At 47.6% G+C, this 24,418-nt stretch overlaps 1 protein-coding gene and 1 long non-coding RNA gene across 2 annotated transcripts in view; one reads left to right on the top strand and one right to left on the bottom strand.

Annotated features, from left to right (window-relative positions):
- Positions 1 to 1,327: 1,327 nt before the first annotated feature.
- On the bottom strand, positions 1,328 to 14,512 carry LOC120370719 (complement C1s subcomponent-like). Its single transcript, XM_039485813.1, has 9 exons — positions 14,441 to 14,512; positions 13,348 to 13,576; positions 12,938 to 13,130; positions 12,500 to 12,621; positions 10,734 to 10,812; positions 9,882 to 10,016; positions 7,678 to 7,752; positions 6,444 to 6,518; positions 1,328 to 3,611 (listed from the first exon to the last, which is right to left on the bottom strand). Coding segments are annotated over exons 1-9 (1,713 nt in total). The 5' UTR covers positions 14,443 to 14,512; the 3' UTR covers positions 1,328 to 2,808.
- The window catches only part of LOC120370727, a 22,130-nt gene continuing 7,592 nt past the window's right edge, over positions 9,881 to 24,418 (top strand). The window contains exon 1 of the long non-coding RNA XR_005583904.1: positions 9,881 to 9,921. This is a non-coding gene — a long non-coding RNA (uncharacterized LOC120370727). The remainder of the gene's footprint in view (positions 9,922 to 24,418) is intronic.

Genomic DNA, 24,418 nt, shown 5'->3' with positions numbered 1-24,418 from the left:
TAATAAAAACAGAGTGGTCTGACAAATTGTGAGTCTTGATTCTAACTTTGACAATTGAAAGGAATGAGCTTCACCATTCAGGCTGCCACCCTCGCTCTCCACCGTCTCCTGGGACCCCGGAATCCACCATGCCATTGTTAAGCTGTCATCATCCTGGTCCTGAAAGGCGTCTTAACCACACCAGGCCACAGAAAGGGAATCAATCACTTTGCCACCCCTCCGGCTTCAGCTAAGTCCTGAACAACTCCTGGAATGTGACCTTTGGTTGCCTCCTGTCACTCCCTCCCTCTGATGTCCTTTTCCTTCGCCATCTGATTTTTTTCTCTCTCCTATCACTCTAATTTGCCTTCTGTTTATTAACAGACTGGTTTAGCTGGCCAAGACTGTCACTTTCACAACACTGCTGTGAGTGCATGACCAGAGGGGCAGCTAAAAGCAATGTCTGAAACAGCCTGATGCTGGTATAAGTTTGTCAGGTCTTGTCCCGGCCATGCCTGTTTTCTCCAAGTAGTGAGGCTGCAAGTGAGAGTCAACACCAGAAACAGAAACTGCATTTTCTATCTTTGCTGTTCTTTTCTGTCCCCTTTTGGGTGTGTTTGTCTTGTTTTGGCTTAAAGGAAACAGGATCAGACTTCAACAACACTGGTAACGGCAGCTGCAGCTAGGGTAGCCAACACTGTATTTCAAAAATAAGGGGCTGTTTTCTTAGCGCCCCTGCCCCACCCCACCTCCATATAGATATATATACATAAAATTATTATTAATAATTAATAAGCAATACTCACCTACATTCGCTAAGGGTATTTCTTGCTGCTTTTTGCAGCACTCAGGAACTCCTGATCTTATTGTACAGGGATTAAAAAAAAGTAAGGGACGTCCCTTGGAATAAGGGACTGTTGGCAACCCTAGACTCTCAGCTGTTTCTCTTTTCCCCACAAAGGACTGTTAATACCATCTAAGGACAGTCAGACATGGGGGGTTCCTATGAAAGCTCCCTACAGCAAAAGAGAAAGGGAGGAAGAGATATTGTTAAAATGAAAGCCTCATTTAGTATTTTACATTTCAAATGTTTTAACTATTTTTCCTTCTTTTTCTGTATCTTTAGTAAAAGGTTGTACAGATTTTTAATGGTGGTTGTTGGCATGGAATTAAGCAGGCCAAGGTCTCTGTATTCAAAACCCCAAACAATGTTTAACTTTTTAGTGTAGTACAATGACCGAACCATGATAACATATTTGACTCTGGTCCATTTTATTCCATGAAAATTAACATAATACTTCCCAGTACCCATAGGAAACAATCTCTCTCCAACAAGGGCCCAGTGAAGAACTGAGGGATGCTGCTTGACTGAAGTGAAGAGAAGAGACTAGAGTTTCCTGGGGGATAAAGAAATGTCTTTGTTTAATTTGGGGATCCCCATTTCCATAGCTTCCAAAGGATCAGTGTTTCCCAAATTGAACTCTGCAGAGCTGCTTCTGCTGAAGTAGCCATCAAACATCAGACACTCAGGCTTTCTGCTAGCCCCGATCTGGCTATTTTTAGGACTTCGGGTGGTTTTTTCAACTGACCTCCAAAGCCCTCTCTGATAAAGAGGCCCAATTCTGAAAGCAGGCCCTCAGGTGGGGCCTGTCCAAGGCTGAATGGAAAGGTAGGGTTGGGACTCAAGGGCCCAGAGCAGAGCAGAGTGTCCAGGTGGTGTCTCCCCAAGAGCCATACAGAGAGGTGTTATCCCCTCCTTGCTCCAGGACATGAAGCCTCAGAGACTGAGGATCCCAGAGCGGAGCACAGTAACTCTGGTGATGTCTCCTCAGAGCCACAAACAGAGGAACTATTCCCTCACTACTCCAGAACGTGTATGGAGATTTCAGGACTGGGAGTAGCATGCTGGAAAGGAAGGTGTCTGTGAGACATTGATGACTGACAAGTACATCTCTGCTGTAAGTCCACTGACCTCCCTGGACTTTGTGTATATTGCACAGGATGACTAAGTTTGAAAATCTGGCCCTGAGGCAGGCGAATGGGAGAAGAGTCGCTCCCCTCAGGTTGATTCCTAGGCCTGGATCTGTGAAACAACCACTTCTCTTTGACAGCAGCTCCCAGTGAGGATCCAGCCAGTACCACTGTGGCTCATATAAAGGTCCCAGATGCTGCAGTGAGGTAGCATGAGCCACAGCTTTTAAAAGGCCTACAGCTATTAGCATGGGAGAGAGGGGGGAGATGGGTCACTTTAGTTGGGAACCTAGGTCTAGTCTGGAAGAAAGGAGGCAGCACACGTGGAGGTGATTTGGTGATCCTTTATGCAGTTAGATATTGTGAGTGATACAGAGAATATGTGAGTCGGAAGTCAATGAGCCTCTATTGTCCCAGTGAGGAGAAGGAGCAGCCCCTCATCTATTGGTGGCCAGGCTCTGAACCTAGTCCTTGTGGACCAGCAATTACCCTCTATTGTCCCCACTGGTGGGTTTCAGCCCAGAGCGATCATGTGGATGCGGCCTGGCTAGCTTCTCTCTAAAAACCAAGGAATTTGAGCAAAGAATGTGATGAGTAAAGGTAAAAGGGGGCCTCTTTACCCAGCATGCTCTCTGCTCCTGCCCTGGCAATTCCAGTGGAGGAAGGAAGAGAGACGCCCCTCCCTGATGTAGTTACAATGGAATAGATAACCCATTGTTTCTGACTCCCTACTCCGGCACAGCCACAATGCAGCTGGTCTGTTGTGCAAAGAGTAGATGGGATCAAAGGGCAGCCAATCTGCTGGGACATGTGACCTCAACACCTGGTGAGATGGCAGTGCCCTAGGGTGAGAAGGCTCTATTTGTGTGATCCCTCTGCCTCCTCATATCGGTTCATGGTCCCCATGATCCAGTCCCGGTAGCGCCCCACTCTGGTGTAAAGGCCATATGTGCCACACTGTGGTCCCCAGGAGACCAGGCCACCCACATAGTACTGTCTGTCATTGTGGGGGTCTTTGATGGCATAGGCTCCGCCACCGTCTCCGAAACAGCTGTCCTTTGTGCCATCTCCAGCACAGACCATGTTGTCAGTGAATTGGAAAGTGGTGGAATCAGCAGGTGGCTTTGGCTTCACACTACGGCATTGTGCCATGTCCACCACAGGGATCTGTGCCTTCCTGAGATGGTAAACTTTGTTTCGGTCCTCTGTCCGGCCCCAGCCAGATATGTAGCCCAGTCTGCCTTTCTCCAGCTCATATTCAGGGGAACCACCAGGGAGGCAGAGTGGTGAGATCTTGGGGCCCATCTTCACAGGCGCCGTCAGTCTCAGCAGTGCAATGTCATTATCAAAATTTGTCCGAGCTTCTGGATTTGCCACTTTCGTCCAGTTAGGGTGAATGAACACTTCTTCTTCAAACAGCTGTATGGACTCCTCCCTCTTTATGTGTTGGCTGATGTTGGTCACCCTAGCATACATTATGGGCTTGCTATTTGAATCATCCAGCACATGAGCTGCAGTCAGCACCCAGCGGTCTGAAATAAGTACCCCACCTGCCCGTGGGTTTTGGAATAAGACCTGCCAGGGGAAGTTGCCTGGCTTAGCACGGGTGCCCCCAAAAATCCTCTGCAGCTCCTGGATGGGTGTACTGGGGATCCCACAGACTAGAAGGGAAATAAAAAGGGAGAGACACAATGGGAGAATTACTACTTGCTAGTAGGGTGGTTCTCTGTGCATCACTAAAAACCGCATAGTCCCCTCTCTCCTGTCTCCTTGACAGCACCCTGGTTCAGAGTAACCTCTTTCCATGGCATTTCTCTGTCAAATAATCTGCATCCAAAGTTTACAGAAAAGAAAAACTAAGGAACAGGGTTGTCAAACGATTAAAAAAATAATCACAGTTAATTGTGAGTTTAAAAAAATAGTCGCAAATAATCGCAGTTTTAATCACACTGTTAAGCAATAATAGAATAGCAATTTAAATATATTACAAATATTTTGGATATTTTTCTACATTTTCAATATATTGATTTCAATTAGAACACAGAATACAAAGTGTACACTGCTCACTTTATATTATTATTTTTGATTACAGATATTTTGCCCTGTAAAAAAGATAAAAGAAATAGCATTTGTCAATTCATCTCATAGAAGTACTGTAATGCAAATATCTTTATCGTGAAAATGCAGCTTACAAATGTAAAATTTTTTTTACATAACTGCACTCAAAACCAAAACAATGTAAAACTTTAGAGCCAGAAGTCCACTCAGTCCTACTTCTTGTTCAGCCAATCGCTAAGACAAACATGTTTGTTTACATTTAAGGGAAATAATGCTGCCTGCTTCTTATTTACAATATCACCTGAAAGTGAGAACAGGCGTTCACATGGCACTGTTGTACTATAAAGTGAGCACTGAACACTTTGTATTTTTTTTTGTAAATGAAGTCAATATATTGGAAAATGTAGAAAAACATCCAAAAATATTTATAATAAATTTAAATTGGTATTCTATTATTGTTTAACAGTGTGATTAAAAATGCAATTTATCGCAACTATTTTTTAAAATCTCATTAATTTGTTTTGCATTAATCACTTGAGTTAAATGCGAATAATTGACAGCCCATACTAAGCAAATTTGGAAATAAAAAAGTTTGTTAACTTCAGTGAAGTATAAAAATGCCCATCCTGAAATTGTTCACATTGTTGTTGAAGCCATGTCGGTTGAAGAACTCAGTGTAGCTCAAAAGCTTGTATCTTCCACCAACAAAAGCGGGTCCTCACCCACATTGTCTCCTATGCAGCCTCCAATTCTAATGTAAGAAGTCAAGAAATTCACTGTTACATCACCCAAACAGGCTCAGTTCTGCCCTTTTATCACTGCCAAGCTCATATCGTCCATCCACTGTACCCATCATTCTTGTTTTGAAATATATTCCCTTAAGATGAAGGATTTCTTTGTGAAGGAGTTAAAGGCTGTAGAAAGAATTAAATCAGAAAACCCACTCTTCTTATACATGGACTCTGGATAGTCTGAAGTATAATGCACGGGTTTTACACATAGTTGTCTTTGATCTTTTGCCATCACACTCTTCCTTGCTTGTGGTATGTAAATCCTATAGTGTAGGGGCGTTGGTTAGGAGGGTCACAGGCAATGAGTCTCATGGATGCTGTGAAGCTGTGTGTTCTTTGGGGATAAAGTTGTCTGTGAGATTCAGCTTATTCAGTGATCATTCAAGGGCCCACACATAAGGCTGCTCACATTATCAGAATCTGTGAAGTCTGTGACTTTCCATCTTTTGTGGATTTTATTCAGTTAAAGTTAATGTCCCTAGTTTAGAATGTTAGGTTGTACAATTGCCAGGCTACAGTTTCAGACTTCACAGAAACGTAATTCATTGTTCTGTCATGGAATTTCCTTAGTTTTATTTTTTAAACCATGTTTCAGGAGTTGCCATTTGACAGGAGTGTATGCAGACATTGCAAGGTTCATGTCACAGAGTGGGCTGGCCCTTTCAGGGGGGCTAGCTCAGCCCCACCAGTGCCTAGTTATCCACCTCCCAGATGGTGAGTTTGAGCTGGACCTGGTGGTTGGTTCAGGTGACCAGACATCACATACCTGTAGCCACGAGGTGCTGCTTCCTATCAGAGGGAGCCTGCTGAATGAGTCACAGGTGAGAGACCTACAGCAAACCCAGAGAGCACTAGGGAAGAAGCTCTCCATACTAGCTAGATGGAAAGGCCTGACTGGAGCTAACTGCAGCAAGGGGCAGGAGCAACTCCCCCTTAAGGGGCAGTTAGAGGCCTGAGAAAGGATATTCAAGTTAGTTTGGCCAGGAGAGTATTGAAGAGTATTGAAGCATATTTATGCTTTCCTAGGGGTCTAGGCTGGGCTTTCCAGCAAAGGTGAGTGAAGTCCCCTGTCTATTGCCCTGATCCAACAGCACATAATGGACTGCTGAGCCCAGGAGGGGGCTACAAGTGAAGCTACATCCAGGAGAGGGTGAAAAGGTTATGTGGCCTGGTGAGGATGCACCTGACTAAACGGGGAGACCCAGCATGCGGTTGCTGGATGTCTGTTTTGGTTTTTAGACTTTTTTGTTTGGAAGGGGATGAATTTTAATTTGTCTGAAGGGCTAAAACATGAGAACCAGGATAGGTAATAGTAGGGAAACAGAGGCGGTAGCAGGGTCCAATACTGGCTGCGGTGAGCTGGTTCACTAGAAGACCGGTAGAGCTTATGTACTTCCCAGCTTCCTTCTGCTGCCCCCTCTGATCTTTCTCAGGAACCCACCGATCTCAGAAACACCCGATCTAATGCAACTCAAATTACCCTGGAAAAGGAAGCAGCAATTTTTCAGGCAGATTGGTTCAGCTTTCTTTAAATTAGAGAGAAGTGGTGGAGAGAAAACTGACTTTTAATGGTGATTGGGTCACCACAAAACACACACACATACACAGAGAACATGCACACATAGACAAAGTTCTTTGTGATACCTGGGACACACAATGGAAGCTCTGTTCCCATCTCTTCGCTCACCCATCTCCTGCTGGCTGAACACCGATACATCACTTGGAAAACACACAGAAGCATGGAAAGGATTTCAGTACAAACATCACGAGAATGTGACAAACTACTCTGGGGAACTGGTTTTCTTAGATTCTGTGGCCAGAAGGGATGACTATGATCACCTACTCTGATCTCCTCCAAAACACAGGGCACAGGACTTCCCTTGATTTATTATTTCCTGTGTGAGTTGGAGCAGATCTTTTATAAAAACATCCAATCTTGATTTTAAAATCGCCAGTGATATAGAATTCACAATGGCCCTTGGTCAGTTATTCCAATGGATTAGTTTCCCACCCTGATAAAATTTTGACATATTTCCAGTATGAATTTGTCTAGCTTCGATTTCCAACCATTGGATCTAGTTATCCTTTTGTATGCGAGACTGAAGAATCTATTATCAAATTTCTGTTCCCCATGTAGGTACTTATAGACTGAGATCAAGTCACCCATTAACCTTCTCCTTGTTAAGTTAAATAGATTGAACTCCTTGAGTCTAACACTATATGGCGTTTTCCAAACTTTTAATCGTTCCCATAGCTCTTCTCATCATCAGGGTCGTAGTCAGGATGCACGGACACGTTGCGGACGGGGTGGTTACCCAGCTAGTGGATCTTATTCACCTCCGTGTGGCCAAGAAACACTTTGACCTTCTCAGCCACCTTGGCAGGGCTCATCCTCCCACCTGTCTCTGTCACTGAGCCGTGTTGCTTGGGGTTGATGGTCTAAGCAGCTGTCAGGATCCAGCGGTCACCCAGCAGCGCCCCACCCCCCGACCCCAAAGACGTGTGTCTTCGCCTGCCATGGGAAGCTTCCCGGCGGTGCTGTGCTGCCACCGATGATCTGTTGGATTACAGTGATGGGATTGTGTGGCTTCCCACACACTGTGGGAAGGGGTAGGAACTGAAAAGGCTGTTATATGCTCTCTTCTCCTGCTCTCTCTCTCTCGTCTCCCCATACCTTTCAGTTCCCTGCCCTCCTGCTTCCTTTCCATCTGGATTTCTCCATTTCCTACACTGCCACCTCCCTCACAGACAGTCCCACATTACTGTCAGCTCCACTTCTCCATCTCTCTCTCCCTTGCTCTGCTTGTCTCCCTTGGTTTGTGCTGACTCTGAAGGCATATTGCTGAGTGCTGAACACAGTGAGATGTTCCCTACTTACCTGGTAAACACACTGGGATGTCCTCATGGCCATCTTGGTCTGCCCAGGAGCCCTCAGCGGAGCAGTTGTATGTATCTGAGGGAAAAGAGAAGATAATGAAACCAAGGACTGCAGGGAGCGATCATCAGGCACAGGGGGAATGGGGAGATAGTCCCTCTTTCTAGGGCACTGGAACAACCCCACCTGGCATGCTGTGCTCAGCTGTGAGCCCCTCAATCCCAGAGGCATCACACATCAGACAGGAAGGGGGCGGTCCCTCTCTGCTCCATCTGGAGAGCCTCCAGAAGGGATGCTCTGCTCATCTCTGGGCCCCTCAGTTCCAGAGAGAAAGTGACAAGTTTGAGGGAGCTCAGAGAAGAACCACAGAAAAGCTCAGGAGGCTGGAGGGGATTGAGGGGTAATGAGATGCTCATTGGAAGTTATATTATTCAGTCACTACATGACCTGAGCACTGAATAGAGTTCAGGGTGTGACCTCAGGTCAATTTGAGCTGGTTTATCTGTATCTGTCATGTACAGCTGGTTTATCTAACACACCCCTCCTGTGTAAGAAGGACGGGGATTCCTTGATTCCACATACCATGACACTGAGTTCTGGGAGAGATTCAAAGAGCTAAATCCACCTGGCATGGAACAGTCATGACTAGAGAGAGGGTGAGGGAATGTGAGGATCTTTGCAAGTGTCTGAGGGGTTCAGCCTCTGAAGATGTTCTTTGGGGGGAGGGGGGTGAGGGGCAGGTAAGAATAGGTTGAGACTGAGCCAAGGGAAACGAGCTCAAGAGTCTTCCCCCTGCACTGTGAGCCTGGGGCGTCATCTCCCAAAGTGGGGCCAGAGCCCCACTCCAGAGCACAGGGAACTAGGAGGCATGGGGAATGGATAGGGGGATGCTTCTAGCCTAGGCCCAAGGGGCTGCTTGGGGAGATGGGATCTGAGGGAGTGTAGGAGGCACCGTCCCCAAGCACACCCCCATGTGGCACAGCATGGCCCTGCAGTTCCACTGCCCTCCCACCTTTTGGCTCTTGCAATGGTTTACTCCCACATCACAGCACTTAGACCAAGATTACCCCTTTACTGGGTTATTTATTAACTGTTGAACAGAGCACAGAACTCTTTAGCTCCTCACCCCCGCCCCTCTCCTGGGAGCCTGTGTGCTAATTCAGAGGCAGGCCCCCGCTCTTAAAAGGTCAGGAGTCCCACAGCCCTAGTCGGCTGGGAGAGAAGGGAGCCTTGCCTCCACCCAGGGCCATCTCTACCCATAAGCAGGGGTGGCTCCAGGCACCAGCGCTCCAAGCGCATGCTTGGGGCGGCAAGCCGCAGAGGGTGCTCTGCCGGTCGCCGGGAGGGCAGCAGGCAGGGTGCCTTTGGCGGCTTGCCTGTGGAGGGTCCGCTGGTCCCGCGGCTCCGCCGAAGCCGCGAGACCAGCGAACCCTCTGTGCTTGGGGGGGGGCAAAATGTCTAGAGCCGGCCCTGTCCATAAGCAAAGTACGCAGCCACATAGGGCACCTGGAAATTTGGGGCACCAAATTTCCATGTGCCCCATGCAGATGCGTGCTGCTCCAGCCCCTGCTCCACCTCTTCCCCAGGACCCCCGCCCCTACTCCACCCCCCCTGCTCTGCTCCAGCCCCACCCCACCCCGCCTCTTCCCACCCCTGCTCTGCCCCAGCCCCACCCCATCCCGCCTCTTCCCACCCTTGCTCCGCCCCCACCCCACCCTTTCCCATGAGGACTCCAGCCTGCCCTGCACTCACCAGGTGGCAGAAAGTGGAGCGACCGCTGGCTCGTGCTCGGGGGTGGTTTCCTCCCTGCTCCCCAAGCCTGCTCCTGCCCCCTGGTGGAGGCCTGGGGCCCCCACAGCCCCCCGCGGGGGGGGGGGCCTGTGTAGGGCACCAAAATGGCTAGGGACAGCCCTGTCTCCACCCTACATTAGAAGTCTCCTGATCCCAGGCCCTTGAAGAGATAGTAGTCTTGGTTTTCCCCAAACACTAATTCCCTGCAACAGCTTCCTTTCTCCTGTATCTGCCTCTGCCATTCCCCAGGTCCTTGTGTTCCCCCAAACTCCTGAATCCTGAAAGAGCCATGCCATGGAACAGAGGTTGACTGATGCCTGGACTCTCTACTGCCCTTAAGGGGGACGGACCACCCTTGTTACCGAGGCTTTCCCAGCTCAGATTGCTATGGCTCTTCCTGGGTCTTCCTGACTCACCGCTGTTGGTGACTATGTGGTAATAAGGCTCCTCGCACTGGTAGGTGATCACTGACTGGTAGTTGTTGTTTCCGTGTTCGCTAACATAACTGAAGGCCCCGTTGGTGAGATTTTTGGGGTCACCACAGCTCACAACTGAAAAAGAGAACAAGGAGAGGAGTCAAGGGGGAGCCACGCTGCTCACTGCAGCAGTGAGGTTCGGAGACTCATGCTGGACTCAGCTGGAGCCCATGCTGTGAGGGAGGGATCGAGACTGTCCGTGAGCCCGCTGGAGGGGATGCAGGTCCAGCCCCACTTGGCAGAGACTAGAGTTGCTTGGAAAGTGGAGAAAAGGGCACACAAAAATTCAAAGTTGTTCAAAGCTGACCTAGTTTTTTAATGTAATGACACTTTATCAACATTTTTATCCAAAAGGCTTACATATTTCAATAATAATTCTGATTAAAGTCAGAAAAATATTGAAAAAAAAACAAAAACAAAAAATGAGAACAGCAGTAGGTTTTTTTCAATAGTTTTTTAGGGGAGGAAAAGGACTATTTTTGTACTAAACAAGTTTTTATTTTAAAAATGTTGCCCAGCCCCCGTGGAAAGCATGGTGGCCATTCGTCACTCCCCTGAGCGCAATGATTTTGGGGAGGGGAGGACTCAGTCTAGGTCCCAGTAGGACCTATGCCTAAGGACCACAATGCTTAAGATACTGTCAGAACTGGCATTTATGAGTCCCCTTGCTGACAACAGAAAGGCCAAGGACTATGTGGGTTATGGAGGATGTACTCCCCACTCACCTCTTGGGGTCGGGGACCTGTTGAGAGGGGGGATAATCCATGTGTGGGGGTGGGATTATTGACTCACTTTCACACCGGGGCATGGGTCGGTGCCAAGTCCCATCATCCTGGCAGACAGCGCTGAAGGATGCCAACTTCTGGTCACCCTGCAGGAAAAAGAAGAGAAGAGCCGAGGACCACATGTAACCTCAGGTCCCTGCCTCCAACCCTAAATCATGGGGATGGAGCCTGGCATCTGCCTTCTCACTGCTGCCCAACTCTGCTCCTGATGTTCATTTCAGTGCCCTGCAGTGACCCCTGAACCTTTCCTCCTTACGCAACCTCCTATCCCTCCGTCATGCATTGGCCTTGGCTACCCCTATTTCAGCAGGCTCATGATGCAGCCCTTTTATTCCAGCCAGTAAAACCTACAGTCACCTACATGGTAAACTCTGATTCTACCCCTGGGGTGGGGCAGGAGAGAAGGGCAGGGGAGTCCCTCTGCCTTTCATCAGATGCCGGAGCAGAGTGCTGGGGCCTCTGGGGGGACCCTCCAGGGAGTGAGTCCTGCAGCCCAAACATTCTGGAGAGTGATGACAATGTTCTTTCTTAATCTCCTGACCCCACCCGTTCCTGTGAAAAGGCAGGGAGTGAGGACGGGGTAGGAGATTGGAAGGAGGAAAAGAGGGAGAAGAGACTGGTAAAGGAGGAGACTTCGGCAGAAGAGAAAAAAGGAAGAGTGAAGGAGAGAGCAGAAGGGTGGTGAGAAGGAGGGCCTCACCTCCATCAGTTCATACCCAGTCTAGCAGCTGACATTGAAGTAGTCATGAATTCGGCAGCTTGCCTTGGGGAGGTCCCCGGTTCCAAGGATTCGGCGGCTTGCCTGCAGGAGGTCTGCTGGTCCCGTGGCTTCAGCATACCCGCCACCAAATTGCCACCGAATCCACAGGATCAGCGGACCTCCCCCAGGCAAGCCGCCAAAGGATGCCTGACTGCTGCCCTCGCAGCGCTGGTGCCTGGAGTTGCTGCTGCCTGACATCACCCTGTAGCAGGGTGGACCCTGCTCCTGCTGTGAGGGGTTTGAAAGTGGCCTGGCAGGGCTTGAGAGCGGCTGCTCTCAAGGCTGGGCTGATTGGGGAAGTGGCTGCAGCTGGGGCCACGCCCCAAACTGAGCCAAGGGCCTTATAAGAAGGCCAGGGAAGAGAGGCCCAGACAGTCTTCCTCTGCCTGAAGAGGAAGAAGGGCCTGGCTGCAGGGGCTATAAGCAAGGTACCTAGGGTGAAGCAGGGCTGGGGAAAGGCTGAGGAGCTGGGGAGCTCCAGCCTGGAAAGCCCCAGGCTGAGGCCTAGCATTAGGCTAACAGGTACTGGGGGTTGCAGAGGGCAGCCCAGGGGTAGGCCAAAGCAGCAGGTCCAAACCCCTTTGCCTGTGATGAGTAGGCTGATACTGCAGTCTGCCCCAGAGTGTGGGGCTAGACAATGACTGGCAGTAGCCAATACTGAGGCAAGGTGAGGATAGAGGGTGGGGGTTCCCCAAGGAGGGGAGACCCAGAGAGAAAGGGGTTACTGCCAGGGGCAGCACCCCATCTAAGAGGGCACCAGGTCCAGGGAGGGACACGGGGGCCTGAAGACAGGCGGATCACCGGCCTGCAGAGGGCGCTCCAGCGCTGGACAGAGCTAATTCCCGGAGTCACCAGCAAGAGGCACCACAGGGGTGAGTCCGACCCGTTCCTGTGAAAAGGCAGGGACTGAAGAGCGGGGAGGAGAAGAGACTGGAAAGGAGGAGACTTTGGCAGAAGAGAAGAAAGGAGGAGTGGAGAAGAGAGCAGAAGGGTGGGGGGAAGAAGGGCCTCACCTCCATCAGTCCATACCCAGTCTGGCAGCTGACATTGACGTAGTCATGAAATCGGTACAGGGGCTGCAAGTCTTTGATGAGGGTGAACTGGTCCCTTGGCACAGGCTGTGGGCACTGGATTCCTGTTGGGGAACACGCAAGGCTTTAGCCTTTACTGCCCATACTCTTCCCGATTTTTCACATTTGCTGTCTGCTCACCCTATCTTTAAGGGCGTTGCCATGGGCACATTCATCCAGATCTGAGGTGAGAGGGGGTGCTGGGCAAAGAGAAGAGAGAGTTAAACCTGACTGAAGGCTCTGTACTGGTGGTGCTGCGGGTCTGGCTACTGTCCTGGCGTCTCTGCCTGTTGGGGATGGAGCCCAGGACTCCTCTGAATTCTCCCGGTGAGGATCAGCCCTGTGCACCCCTCCTGCATGGTGTGGAGCTCTCATACTCACCCACAGCTTGGTAATGGGCCAGGAAGCCCTTGTAGGGGATAAGGGTGCCGTTCTCCTCGTTGGAGAAGTCAGAGTGGAACATCAGCCTCATCTGGTTCCCTTTGGACACAAACTCCCTGACTCCTGGGTGGTTGCCTGTCGCTGAGCCTAGCTGGCCACAGTACCGACCCAGGTCTTTCTTATCTGCTGTGATCTGTCAAGGAAAAAGGGAGAGAGGAAATCATGAGAATTCGTAAAATTCAACCTGCTCCATGTATCATCATTACCTGTTCTATGCATCTCCAACTCCCTCCCTCTCCTCTGTGCCTGTTGGATAGCAAGGAGAGCCTGCTTGCTGTTGAAAAATGATTGTGTCCTGAGGTCACCAGCTTCCCCTCCCCACCCCTACCCCAGGTCTCTGCTGCACGCACCTTGACGTAGTCAGAGAGGCAGGACTCAGATGGCTGCAGGTCGAACTGCCAGAAGTCCAAGTTCACCACAAACCCCATTGGGACTGTAATGTCCCAGGTGCTGATGTTGTTGTTGGGGTATGGGTTGGGGTAATTGGGGGATGTGATCTCCCCAAAAAGCTTCCTTGGGGTTGGGCTGGAACTGACGACTCCAAAGAGGAGAGACCCCCACAGGAGGAGCAGGCGGAGCCTGTGAACACAATGTACATGGAGTGTGAGTTACGGACCAGCCATAGATCTGGGCCATATGCAACCAGTGGAAACTTCATGGGAGGCTCATGTGCAGTCCAGCGGACCCCTGGGTACACTGGGTACTGACCAGGTGTTATAGAGCCAATGGAGATATTGAAGAGATCCAAGATCCAATCAGGTACCAGCTGGGCTTCAGGCACTAGCCCAGGATATGGTTCCCAGGAAGCCATTTCAAGGGAGACTAGGCACGAACCTGGGGGCACTGGCTCTTTGTTACACACCAGCCATGGACCCGGGTCTCTTGAAACCAGGGGGAGGAACAGTAAGAGACCCAGCCTTATAGGCTCTGAAGGTTTCCATCCGCCTGGCTTTGGGCCACCTGGTTCAGCTTGTGTTTGTTGTCAGTTTGGGAGCTTGCTCAGCTTAACAGTTCAGAGTCCAAAGGTCCTCGGCATGGCAGGGAGTGATCCCCAGCCATGCTTGGGTCCCTCTCCTCTGACCCCCTGTTGTGGGGGGTGCTGTGCAAGGTCTAGCTATTAACCTCTCCCTTTCCACAGGGTGCAGTAAGGAAATCTGGGCAGGTTAGTTGCCCCCTCGCATCCTGGTCCCAATCAGGGGGTTACTTGGCTAGTGGGTCCATTACGCTCCTCCAAAATACACTCATTCCCCTTCCCTGGAAGGAGATCAGCTGGGGGGATTCAAACACTGCACCACTTCGAACAGGAGAATTAACGGGGTAATAGTGAGACACGGATTTAACCCTGTCCACCTCTCATCCTTGCCCAAGGAGTTGGTCCCTTCAGTCCTCTCCCCCATAAAGATGCCACCATGTCCCTCCCTGGGCCAGATTGGCAGCACTCACATGTTCTTAGTCTTGTCTGATGTGGATATGTCTCTCTCTCTCTCTCTCCCTCCAAGTGCTCTAACCAGAGCTTGCGAGTTGTAACCAAATGCAAACTCTTAACCCTGCCAGATCTAATTCAGCGTGGTGGGGGAAGACCAATAGGAGAGGGAAGGAAGAGAGACAGTTAGGTTACAAAGCAATTGGCATTGTGAATGGGTTTCATTAGCTTACATTCTGCTGTCCTCTGCTGCTTCTTTGCTGGAACTGTGGCCATGAACTTTTTTTTTTAAAGCAAGATCCAATAGAGTTGTACACATTTGTGTGTGTGTGTGTGTGTGTGTGTGTAGCTAATGTTGCTAAAGAGACACTTAACTGGAAATTTCCCTATATTAAAGTGCAATTTTGGGGGAGTTTTGTTTTTAAAGGTGTCATAAAAAGGAAAAAGAAATAGGATTTGTGTTTCCCTGCCCTTCTTTTTTGGGGCATTTTTCTGATGTGGGAAGAAGGCTTGAAATTTTTTTCTTAAAGTTAAAAAACTGCTCTTTTTTACCTTAGAAATATCAATACTTTTTTTTTCCCACCGGAGCGCATAGCCCTGCTCCCCTGGAGCGTGGCTTTACTGTGGTATATCCGAATTCGTGTTATAGCCGGTCGTGTTATATTGGGGTAGAATATCAATAATGCCAGGTCTTTGCCTTACTGTTTTGCTGAAGAACGCCTCAGAGGTGTGAATCAGCAGCTTCCTTGATGAGGAAACAGGAGTGTTAAATCTTTAACAGAAGACACATTTCTCTGTGCTCCCTAGGAAGGGTTCTGTCTTTTGTTCAGCTGCAAAGCTCTGCCAGCTAACAATTGGGACAGTTTCTTTAATCATCTACAATACCTCTCTTGCCCCTGCTCCTGAGGGCATGTTGCCTTCTGCTGGAAAGGAACTTGTCTCGGCCCCTCCCATACTTGGAAGCACCCTGCTTCCCTGTGTTACAGAGTCACAGGAATCCTCACCCCCCTCAGTGGTTTCTGAGATTCCCTGCCCCTTCTCTGGGCTCTCCTCTGGGACACATTTCTCTGTGCTCCCTAGAGCCGGTTTTGCCTCTGGTTCAGCTGCGACCTGCTGGCAGCTAATAACCTGGACAGTTCTCTCCCTGGCAGGCATTACACTCCCATCCCTTCCTGATGTGGTGTTGCCTCCACCTGCAGTGCAGGAATTGGTCTCAACCACCCTCCCACCTGGAAGCATGTGGTTTCTCCCTGCTGCAGAAGAATCAAGGCGACTCTCTCCCATTCTCTCAGCAGTTCCTGAGACCGTACACTTTCCCTCAGGGGTCCCAGCATAATGCTCCCTCCTGCTGCAGGCAAATACTTTAAGCTGAGCTACATAGAAAAAATCATTACCAAGGAGCAGGTTGAATACGAGGTGTTCCATTATCCCCACTGTCAAAACACTTTCCAAACCTCCCCAAACCACATGGATTTTAGCTAGTGGTACGAAGAATCTGCTTTTGCCCACCCTCACAATCTCTGCCATTTGACCAGGCAACATACTGGCCTCTGGGACCACACTCTGCTTAACCAGAAAGATCTGGACTCCCGCATCCCTCTGCCCCAAGTATTCCCTGCCATCAATTTGGACAGGATTAACATGCTCCATATGTAGTTCTGCAGAGGAGAACCTCACAGAACCAATATGATAGGTTTCAATTGCTTGGGGGGGTTCTGTGTGTTGAGGACAGCAGAACTAATGTGAGCTATTGTTTGCCAGCTTCCTCCTACCACAGGGCATTTATTCCTCAGGTGATCAGTGGAATTACAGTGATAGTACCTTTTGGGCTCTTCTGCTTTTACAGGAGATTTGGGATGAGGGTTAGAGGAATGTTTTTGGGTAAGAGAATGTTTAGTCTCCCAACCTCCTTCTTTCTCTCTTCCCAGGGGCAAAATGGGATCCTCCCTTCCCACCAGTTTTAAACCCCTTTGTCTGTGGCCTGCCCTCAATAGACACATGCTACTGTTTGAAGGCATCTCATCCACAGACTTTACATCTTTGTCCCATAGACACTGCTTTACATCAGCCTTACATATGCTTAGGAAATGCTCTTGAGCAACAAGATCCAACATTCCCTCAAAACTTGCCATCTCTTTGCCCCCATCCTTTTTCCCAACAAATCTTTCATTTTATTTACATATTCCCCATTACTCATACCAATGTCCCTCTTAAGATTCCCAAATTTAACTCTATATGTTTCAGGGGTAATCTGAAAACTTTGCAAAACAGTATCTTTAAATTTACAATAGTCTAAAGCATCTTTGATAGGCATTCCATTGAATACATTTCAAGCTATGCCTGTTAATTTCGCAGTTAGGGTAGGAACCCTCTTATCGTCAGGGATTTCATGTATTACACACAGTCTTTTGAAGATAGTCAGATATTCAGCAATATCATTATCCTCACTGTATGCAGGACATAAGTGTTCCCACTCGTGGATTTTTGAAGCGATGGGAGTCATCGGGGTTGGGGGGTTCTGATTCTGCTTCTCCAGCAGACTCAGCGGGTGTTTTTGCGCTCTCTGTCTTTCTCTTTCTTCTCTCTCTCTTTCTTCCATAGCCCTTCTGTGTGCAGCCACCTCTCTGGCTGACTCTTTTTCTTTTTCTTTTATCTCCAGTTCTTTCAGTTGCAGTACTCTCTGGTGCTCCCTCTCCTTTTCTGCAGACTCCAGCCTAAAAAGCTCCAACTTTGCAATCGCTTCACTGCTTTCACTCATTTTCCTGCTTTTCTGTTCCTATTTCCCTTTCCTGAAATAAGCAAACTGAAAATAACAAAACTGTGACCTCCTCCTGACTGTTTTTAGTCACTGCACTTAAGACTCACTTAAAATCACAAATATCAGTGCTTAAAGTATGAACTCCACTTGTAGTAACAAGCTGCACATACACCCTGCTCACTGCGCCACTGTGATGTTCCCCTCTGGTGTGATCTGGACTGGTGATCTGCTAGGCACGCCAATCTTTGACTCTGGGAGCCAGCCTTATCCTGCTCTGCTGTGAGAACCCCCCATTCCTGGGCTGTTCACGCACAGCCTCTGGCATGTGAGCTGCGCCCAGCTACTTGCAACCGAATGACACTAGCTAATATCTCCGGTCCCAGACACAACCCTAGGAACCTCCGTCTTGCAGTGTCCAGTTATGCCTGCTGGATGCTGCAAGCTTATATGAGTTTGTCTATTTAACAAAGAAATTGATATGTACCAGGCTTGTTATCCCAAGGAGAGTCTCTGATACACTTCAAACCAAACACACTGCTTCAGGCAGAATAAACAAACAGATTTAACAACTATAAAGATAAATTTTAAGTGATTTTAAGTCAAAACGCATTTTAAGCTGATCTTAACACTTTCAATGTCCTTACAAACTTAGATGCTTCTCACCACAGGCTGGTTGCTCTTCAGCCAGGCTCTCCCCTTTGATCAGCGCTTCAGTCGCTTGGTGGGTGTCTGTACATGGAGGTAGAAGAGAGAGAACATGGCAACATCTCTCCCTTTTATCATGTCCTTTCTCCCCTCTTGGCTTTGTGCCTCCCACCCTTCAGAGTCAGGTGAGCATTACCTCATCGCAATTCCAAATTGACCAAGGGAAGGGGATGACTCCCTTGAGAGTCTAACAGATTCTTTTGTTGCTTCCTAGGCCAGTGCCCTTTGTTCTTGTGAGGCTGGGCTGGTTTTGTCCTATACCTGCCCTGATGAGGTGTGAACTGCCTCTCTGCTCTTGGAGAGTTTTTGCCTGGGTTTGCTTTAAGCCATGAGGATACATTTTCAGCCTCATAACTATATACATGAAATTATAACCTATAACATTACTATAACATCACTATAACAACCGATAACACTATAACATCATGAGCCTTCCACAGACACTCAACATGACAAACTTTGCATGAGATACCACACAATCATTTTACAAGGTGCTGGGTGTTCCCCTGAGGTACAGAGCATCACACCTATCCCAAATAAAGACCCCACACAAAGGAGCTATCACAGCAGTGGGCAAATACTTTGAACAGTTGCCAAACTGCTGCTGCTGTTGGGCTTAAAAGTTGGTCTGCTCACTTTTCCCACCAGTTTGGTGGTGTAGCCAATCAGGCAGCCTACTACAAGCCAGCTGTGTTCACTAGGTTGCCTGGAAACTGGCTCTGTGGCAGGCCCTGATTCCTGACAACCCTGGCACCGTCTTCAGTATCAGTGCGCATCATGTTGGGGACTGGTGCAGTTTTCAGCCTTGACACCAGTTCCACGCCCTGTCTTGGCACCTACAGCCTTAGTAGCAGGCCAGTTCTCAGAGTGGGCACCGACCACGGCTTATACTACGGCACTGCTACAAAATCCTTCCCAGTACTGAGTCTTGCCATGAGAATCTTTACATCTTGGAACACATTAGTGGTACCGTCTACCATGCCTGCATCAGTACCAATATTGGCCTCTTCACAATGGACTACAGACAAGTCAGATTGCCAAGGGGGCCCACTGATTATTCAGATGGCTCCTTGCAGTCTGGTTCAGAGTCCTTCAGTACAGACGCCCCCCGACTTATGCAATCGTTTTGTTCTGGAAAGCCTTGCGTAACTCGCATTTTGCGTACGTCGGAAATGTATACACATACATTACACAAAAATTTCCGCAACTCAAAAATCCTATTTCTGGCTTTTGGAACTTTTTCCTTAAGTGCAAATTTGCGTAAGTTGGGTCTTGCATAACCCGGGGAGCATCTGTACTCCACTAGGTCCACTTCTTTAGCTAAGTGGAAACATTTTTTGATCTGGTCCACTGGTCAGGGAATACAGCCAGCAGAGGCTAAGATTCAGGACATTTTAAAGTATTTCTTACATCTTAAATCCTCAGGCCTTTCTCTGCTAGCTGCAACCAATTGAGCCAGTCTTCTAGACCACCCCATCAGGAGAGCGCACTGGGACTGGGATTGTTCATACAGCAAAGATGGATAGTCATGGCTTGGTACCCACTGGCTACCCACCCCATGCCTTACACTTTCCTTCACTAGTGGCCCTTTTATAAACCTGGAGTGCTTCCCAAACCCCCAACTCTTGATCTCTGGCCCACTTGAGGTGAAGGCTGCCAGACTGGTCCACAAAGCCGTTTCCAGAGCCACCTAGGCTGGGGGCACTTGCAAACATTGATCCCCCTGAGCAATCAGTCCTGCAGGATGAACCATTTTCAGAGGAGCCGGTTATATCACAGGAGGATCCATTCTATCCTGCAAACCTGTTGCCTCCTTGCCTGACAACTCATTAATCCACATTCCTGCTCTCTTTTTCCAGAGTATTTTAAATCCTAGCAAAACCTGCTAAGGAGAATGGCTGTAGCTTTGGGCATACAAGCTGAACTGGTGCAAAAGAAGTCCCTTGGAGGGTAGCCACCCCATTAATGAAACTCTTCTGGAGTCGGCAAAGACATTATGACATGCACCAGCCTCTTTAGCTCCTACATCTAAGTGCGTGGACAAACAATATCACAATCCACTGCGAGGCTTTGAGGGCTTTTATTCCCACCCTGCCCCAAGATCCCTGGTGTTTACTGCCACCAATAAATGATCATGTCAGGGGAGAATTAAATCAACTAACAAAGAGAGCCCAAGAGATTTAATTTGCTAAGGAAAAAATATTATTCCACTTCCTCTCTCCACAGGTGCATAGCAAACAAGTGGTGCTGTTTAGCTAAATATGACTTCAGAAACTGGGATGCAATGTCCAAATTGACTGATAAACTCCCTGAAGATGCAAGGGAGGAATTTAGGACTTTTCTGTCAGAAAGTCACTTGGTGGCCAAGACATCGCTACAGTCTACACTGTAAAAATGATAAACAAAAGAAATAGTATTTTTCAATTCACCTCATACAAGAACTGTAGTACAATCTTTGTTGTGAAAGTGCAATTTACAAATGTAGATTTTTTTGTTACATAACTGCACTCAAAAACAAAACAATGAAAAACTTCAGAGCCTACAAGTCCATTCAGTCCTACTTCTTGTTCAGCCAATTGCTAAATTTGTTCATGTTTACAGAGATAATGCTGCCCTCTTCTTACTTACAATGTCACCAGAAAGTGAGAGCAGACATTTGCATGGCACTTTTTTAGCTGGAATTGCAAGGTATTTATGTACCAGATATGCTAAACATTCGTATGCTCCTTCATGCTTTGGCCACCATTCCAGAAGACATGCTTCCATGCTGATGACGCTCATTAAAAAAAATACTGCGTTAATTAAATTTGTGACTGAACTCCTTGCGGGGGAATTGTATGTCCCCTGCTCTGTTTTACCTGCATTCTGCCATATATTTCATGTTATAGCAGTCTCGGATGATGACCCAGCACATGTTCATTTTAAGAACACTTTCACTGCAGATTTCACAAAATGCAAAGAAGGTACCAATGTGAGATTTCTGAAGATAGATAAAGAACAGCACTCGACCCAAGGTTTAAGAATCTGAAGTGCCTTCCAAAATCTGAGAGGGACAAGGTGTGGAGCATGCTTGCAGGAGTCTTAAAAGAGCAACACTCTGATGCGGAAACTACAGAACCTGAACCACCAAAAAAGAAAATCAACCTTCTGCTGGTGACATCTGACTCAGATGATGAAAATGAATATGCATTGGTCTGCACTGCTTTAGATTGTTATCGAGCAGAACCCATCATCAGCATGGATGCATGTCCCCTGGAATGGTGGTTGAAGCATGAAGGGACATATGAATCTTTAGCGCATCTGGCATGTAAATGTCCGGCTACAACAGTGCCATGAGAACCTGTTCTCACTTTCAGGTGACATTGTAAACAAGAACTGGGGCAGCATTATCTCCTGCAAATGTAAACAAACTTGTTTGAGTGATTGGCTGAACAAGAAGCAGGACTGAGTGGACTTGTAGGCTCTAAAGTTTTACATTGTTTTATTTTTTAATGCAGTTATTTTTTGTACATAATTCTACATTTGTAAGTTCAACTTTCATGATAAAGAGATTGCACTACAATCTTGTATTAGATGAATTGAAAAATACTATTTCTTTTGTTGTTTTTTACAGTGCAGATACATGTAATCAAAAATAAATACAAAGTGATCACTGTAAACTTTGTATTCTGTGTTATAATTGCAATCAATAGATTTGAAAATGTAGAAAACATCCAAAAATATTTAAATAAATGGTATTCTATTATTATTTAACAGGTGCGATTAATCACATGATTAATTTTTTAATCGCTTGACAGCCCTAATATATTTGCATTATATTAATTGGCAATGAAGTAAATTAGCTGCACAGTAATTTTAAAGGATAAATATTAGTTCTCTTTTAATTTACGAGTGTAAATATCAATTATTCATTAGGCAAATTACCTCTAAAATAATTTTAAAAGTTAAAGTTTATGAAACAACTTGAATTAAATAAGTTAATTCACAAAATTTAAGCAGTTCAAATGAGACATTTGCATAACATTAATTATCCATTGAGGTAAACAACCTATGGAATAATTTAAAACAATAAATGAAAGTTTGATAAAACAAATAATGTGTTTAAATTTATATTTCTTTGCATAATATTAATTGTTTATAAGATAAATCACTTACATACTAATCAAACAAAAATAAAACTGAAGGTGGTTACACAAATCTAATTAAATAAAGATAAAGTTCATTAAACAAAAGTCAAATGTTTAAGGCCATGTCTGCACTATTCAGTTTTGTTGATTTAAGTTACACTGAAGATCATCTACTGCTGTAATTAAACTGCTTTTTGCACATCCACACAATGCTCATTGTGATGGTGAAGCACATCCATAGTTGGTGCTCCTGCATCGAGAGAGAGAGCAGTCCACCGTGGGTAGCTATCCCAGTGTGCAACTCTCCACCATCTGCTGCTGGAAGTTCTGGGACAGGACCGCAGTGCCTCATAGAGCGGACTCACTGTCCCATGATGCAGTTTTCTCTGTCCCATCACTCTATGGGCTTCTGACACACTTTGCGCCACTTTTGAACAGTCCCTGTAAACTGTGTGCCCACTATCTCTGTCTGAAAACATGGATCCTGCACTGCTCTCCAGTCTTGTGATGAGCATTATGAACACAGTGTGAATGACCCTACAGTATTTCATGAGCTGCAAATCTGCAAATGACACTGTGGTGTCTGCCCTGCTGTGTGCCATAGAAAGAAACAATTCAGGATTGCTTTCGGCATTCACAGAGCAGCTGCACACGGTGGACTGTTGGTACTGGGCTCAGGAAACAAGCACTGAATGGTGGGATAGCATCATGATGCAGGTGTGGGATGAGGAGCAATGGCTGCAGAATTTTTGGATGTGCCTGGAATTGTGTGCAGAGTTTGCCCCACCCAGTGGTACAAGGACACCAGAATGAGAGCTGCCCTCATAGTGGAGAAGCAAGTGGCAATCATAGTGTGGAAGCTGGCAACTCCAGACTGCTACCAGTCATTTGCAAATCAGTTTGCAGTTGGGCAGTCCACCCTGGGGGTTGCAGTCATGCAAGTGTGCAGGGTCATTAATTGCCTCCTGCTACGAAGGACTGTGATGCTGGGCAACGTGTGGGAAATAGTGTATGGCTTTTCAGTAATGGGACTCCCTAACTGTGGTGGGGCAATAGATGACACGCATACAGGGCCGGCTCCAGGCACCAGCATTCCAAGCTGGTGCTTGGGGTGGCAATCTGCAAGGGGTGGCAGTTCCTGTTGTTTTGCCCCCAAGCAGCGCGCCGAATTGCCTCTGCGGACGGCAGGAGCAGTCCATGTGCGTTAGGGCAGCACGCGCGTTTCCGCGGTGGCGGCAATTCGGCAGTAGCTTCTAAGTTTTGCTGTCCGCTGTGGCTTCAGCTAAACATAGAAGCTGCCACCGAATTGCTGCCGCCACGGAAATGCGCCTGCTGCCCTAATGGCACACAGACTGACCCCACCGCCTGTGGCGGCAATTCGGTGTGCTGCTTGGGGCGGCAAAAACTGTAGAGCTGGCCCTGCACGCATACCCCCATTTTGGGCCCAGATCATCTTATGACAAAGTACATCAAGAGAATGGGCTACTTTTCTATGGTATTGCAAGTGCTGGTGGATCACTGGGGTCGTTTCACCAACATCAATGCGGGGTGGTCAGGGAAGGTGCATGACGTATGCATCTTCAGGAACAATGACCTGAATAGAAAGCTGCTAGGGTGGACTTCCTTTCCAGATCAGAAGAACACAATTAGGGATGCAGAAATGCCAATTGTGATCCTGGGAGACCCAGCCTACCCCTTGCTCCCATGGCTCATGAAGCCTTACACCGGAAAACTTAACAGCAGCAAGGAGCACTTCAACAACAGGCTCAGCAGGTGCAAAATGACTCTTGAATGTGCCTTTGGCAAATTAAAGGGCACTGGTGCTGCCTTTGTGGCAGGTTAGACCTCAATGAGAAAAATATTCCCGTTGTCATAGCAGTCTGCTGTGCTCTGCATAACATTTGTGAAGCCAAGGGGCAAAAGTTTCCCCAGGGATGGTGCACTGAAGTGCTTTAATCCAGGTCCCCACTCCTGTTCCTTTGCCCTGATGCTGTCTCTGGCTCTGACCCCTGGCTTGGCACCAGATGCTGTCTCAAGCTCTGACCACTAGGCCTGACCACCCACACCCCAGCCATTGCATTTACCCCATTTCAAAAAGAATATAGTAGAATTGGAAAGGTACAGAGAAGGGCAACAAAAATGATTAGGTGTATGGAACAGCTTCTATGTGAGAAGAGATTAAAAAGATAGACTGTTCAGCTTAGAAAAAAGATGACCAAGGGGAATATGATAAAGATCTATAAAAGCATGAATCATGGGGAGAAAGTAAATAGGGAAGTGTTATTTACCCCTTCACATAACACAAGAACCAGGGGTCACCCAATGACATAGGCAGCAGGATTAAAACAAACATAAGGAAGTACTTCTTCACACATTGCACAGGCAACTTGAGGAAATCATTGTCATGG

Source organism: Mauremys reevesii, linkage group 1 (assembly GCF_016161935.1).
Source record: "Mauremys reevesii isolate NIE-2019 linkage group 1, ASM1616193v1, whole genome shotgun sequence".
NCBI lineage: Eukaryota > Metazoa > Chordata > Testudines > Geoemydidae > Mauremys > Mauremys reevesii.
The sequence above is the reverse complement of the archived record's forward strand: the minus strand, read 5'-3'. Positions and strand labels throughout refer to the sequence as shown.

What these genes read in the sequence shown, in the direction of transcription:
- LOC120370719 (XM_039485813.1), bottom strand. An exon ending in CTGGGTATGGACTGATGGAG is followed by an intron (nt 10,813 to 12,499) that starts GTGAGGCCCTTC and finishes TTTTTCCTGCAG; the next exon opens with GGTGACCAGAAGTTGGCATC. An exon ending in GCTTCCATTGTGTGTCCCAG is followed by an intron (nt 3,612 to 6,443) that starts GTATCACAAAGA and finishes TTTCCCTTCTAG; the next exon opens with TCTGTGGGATCCCCAGTACA.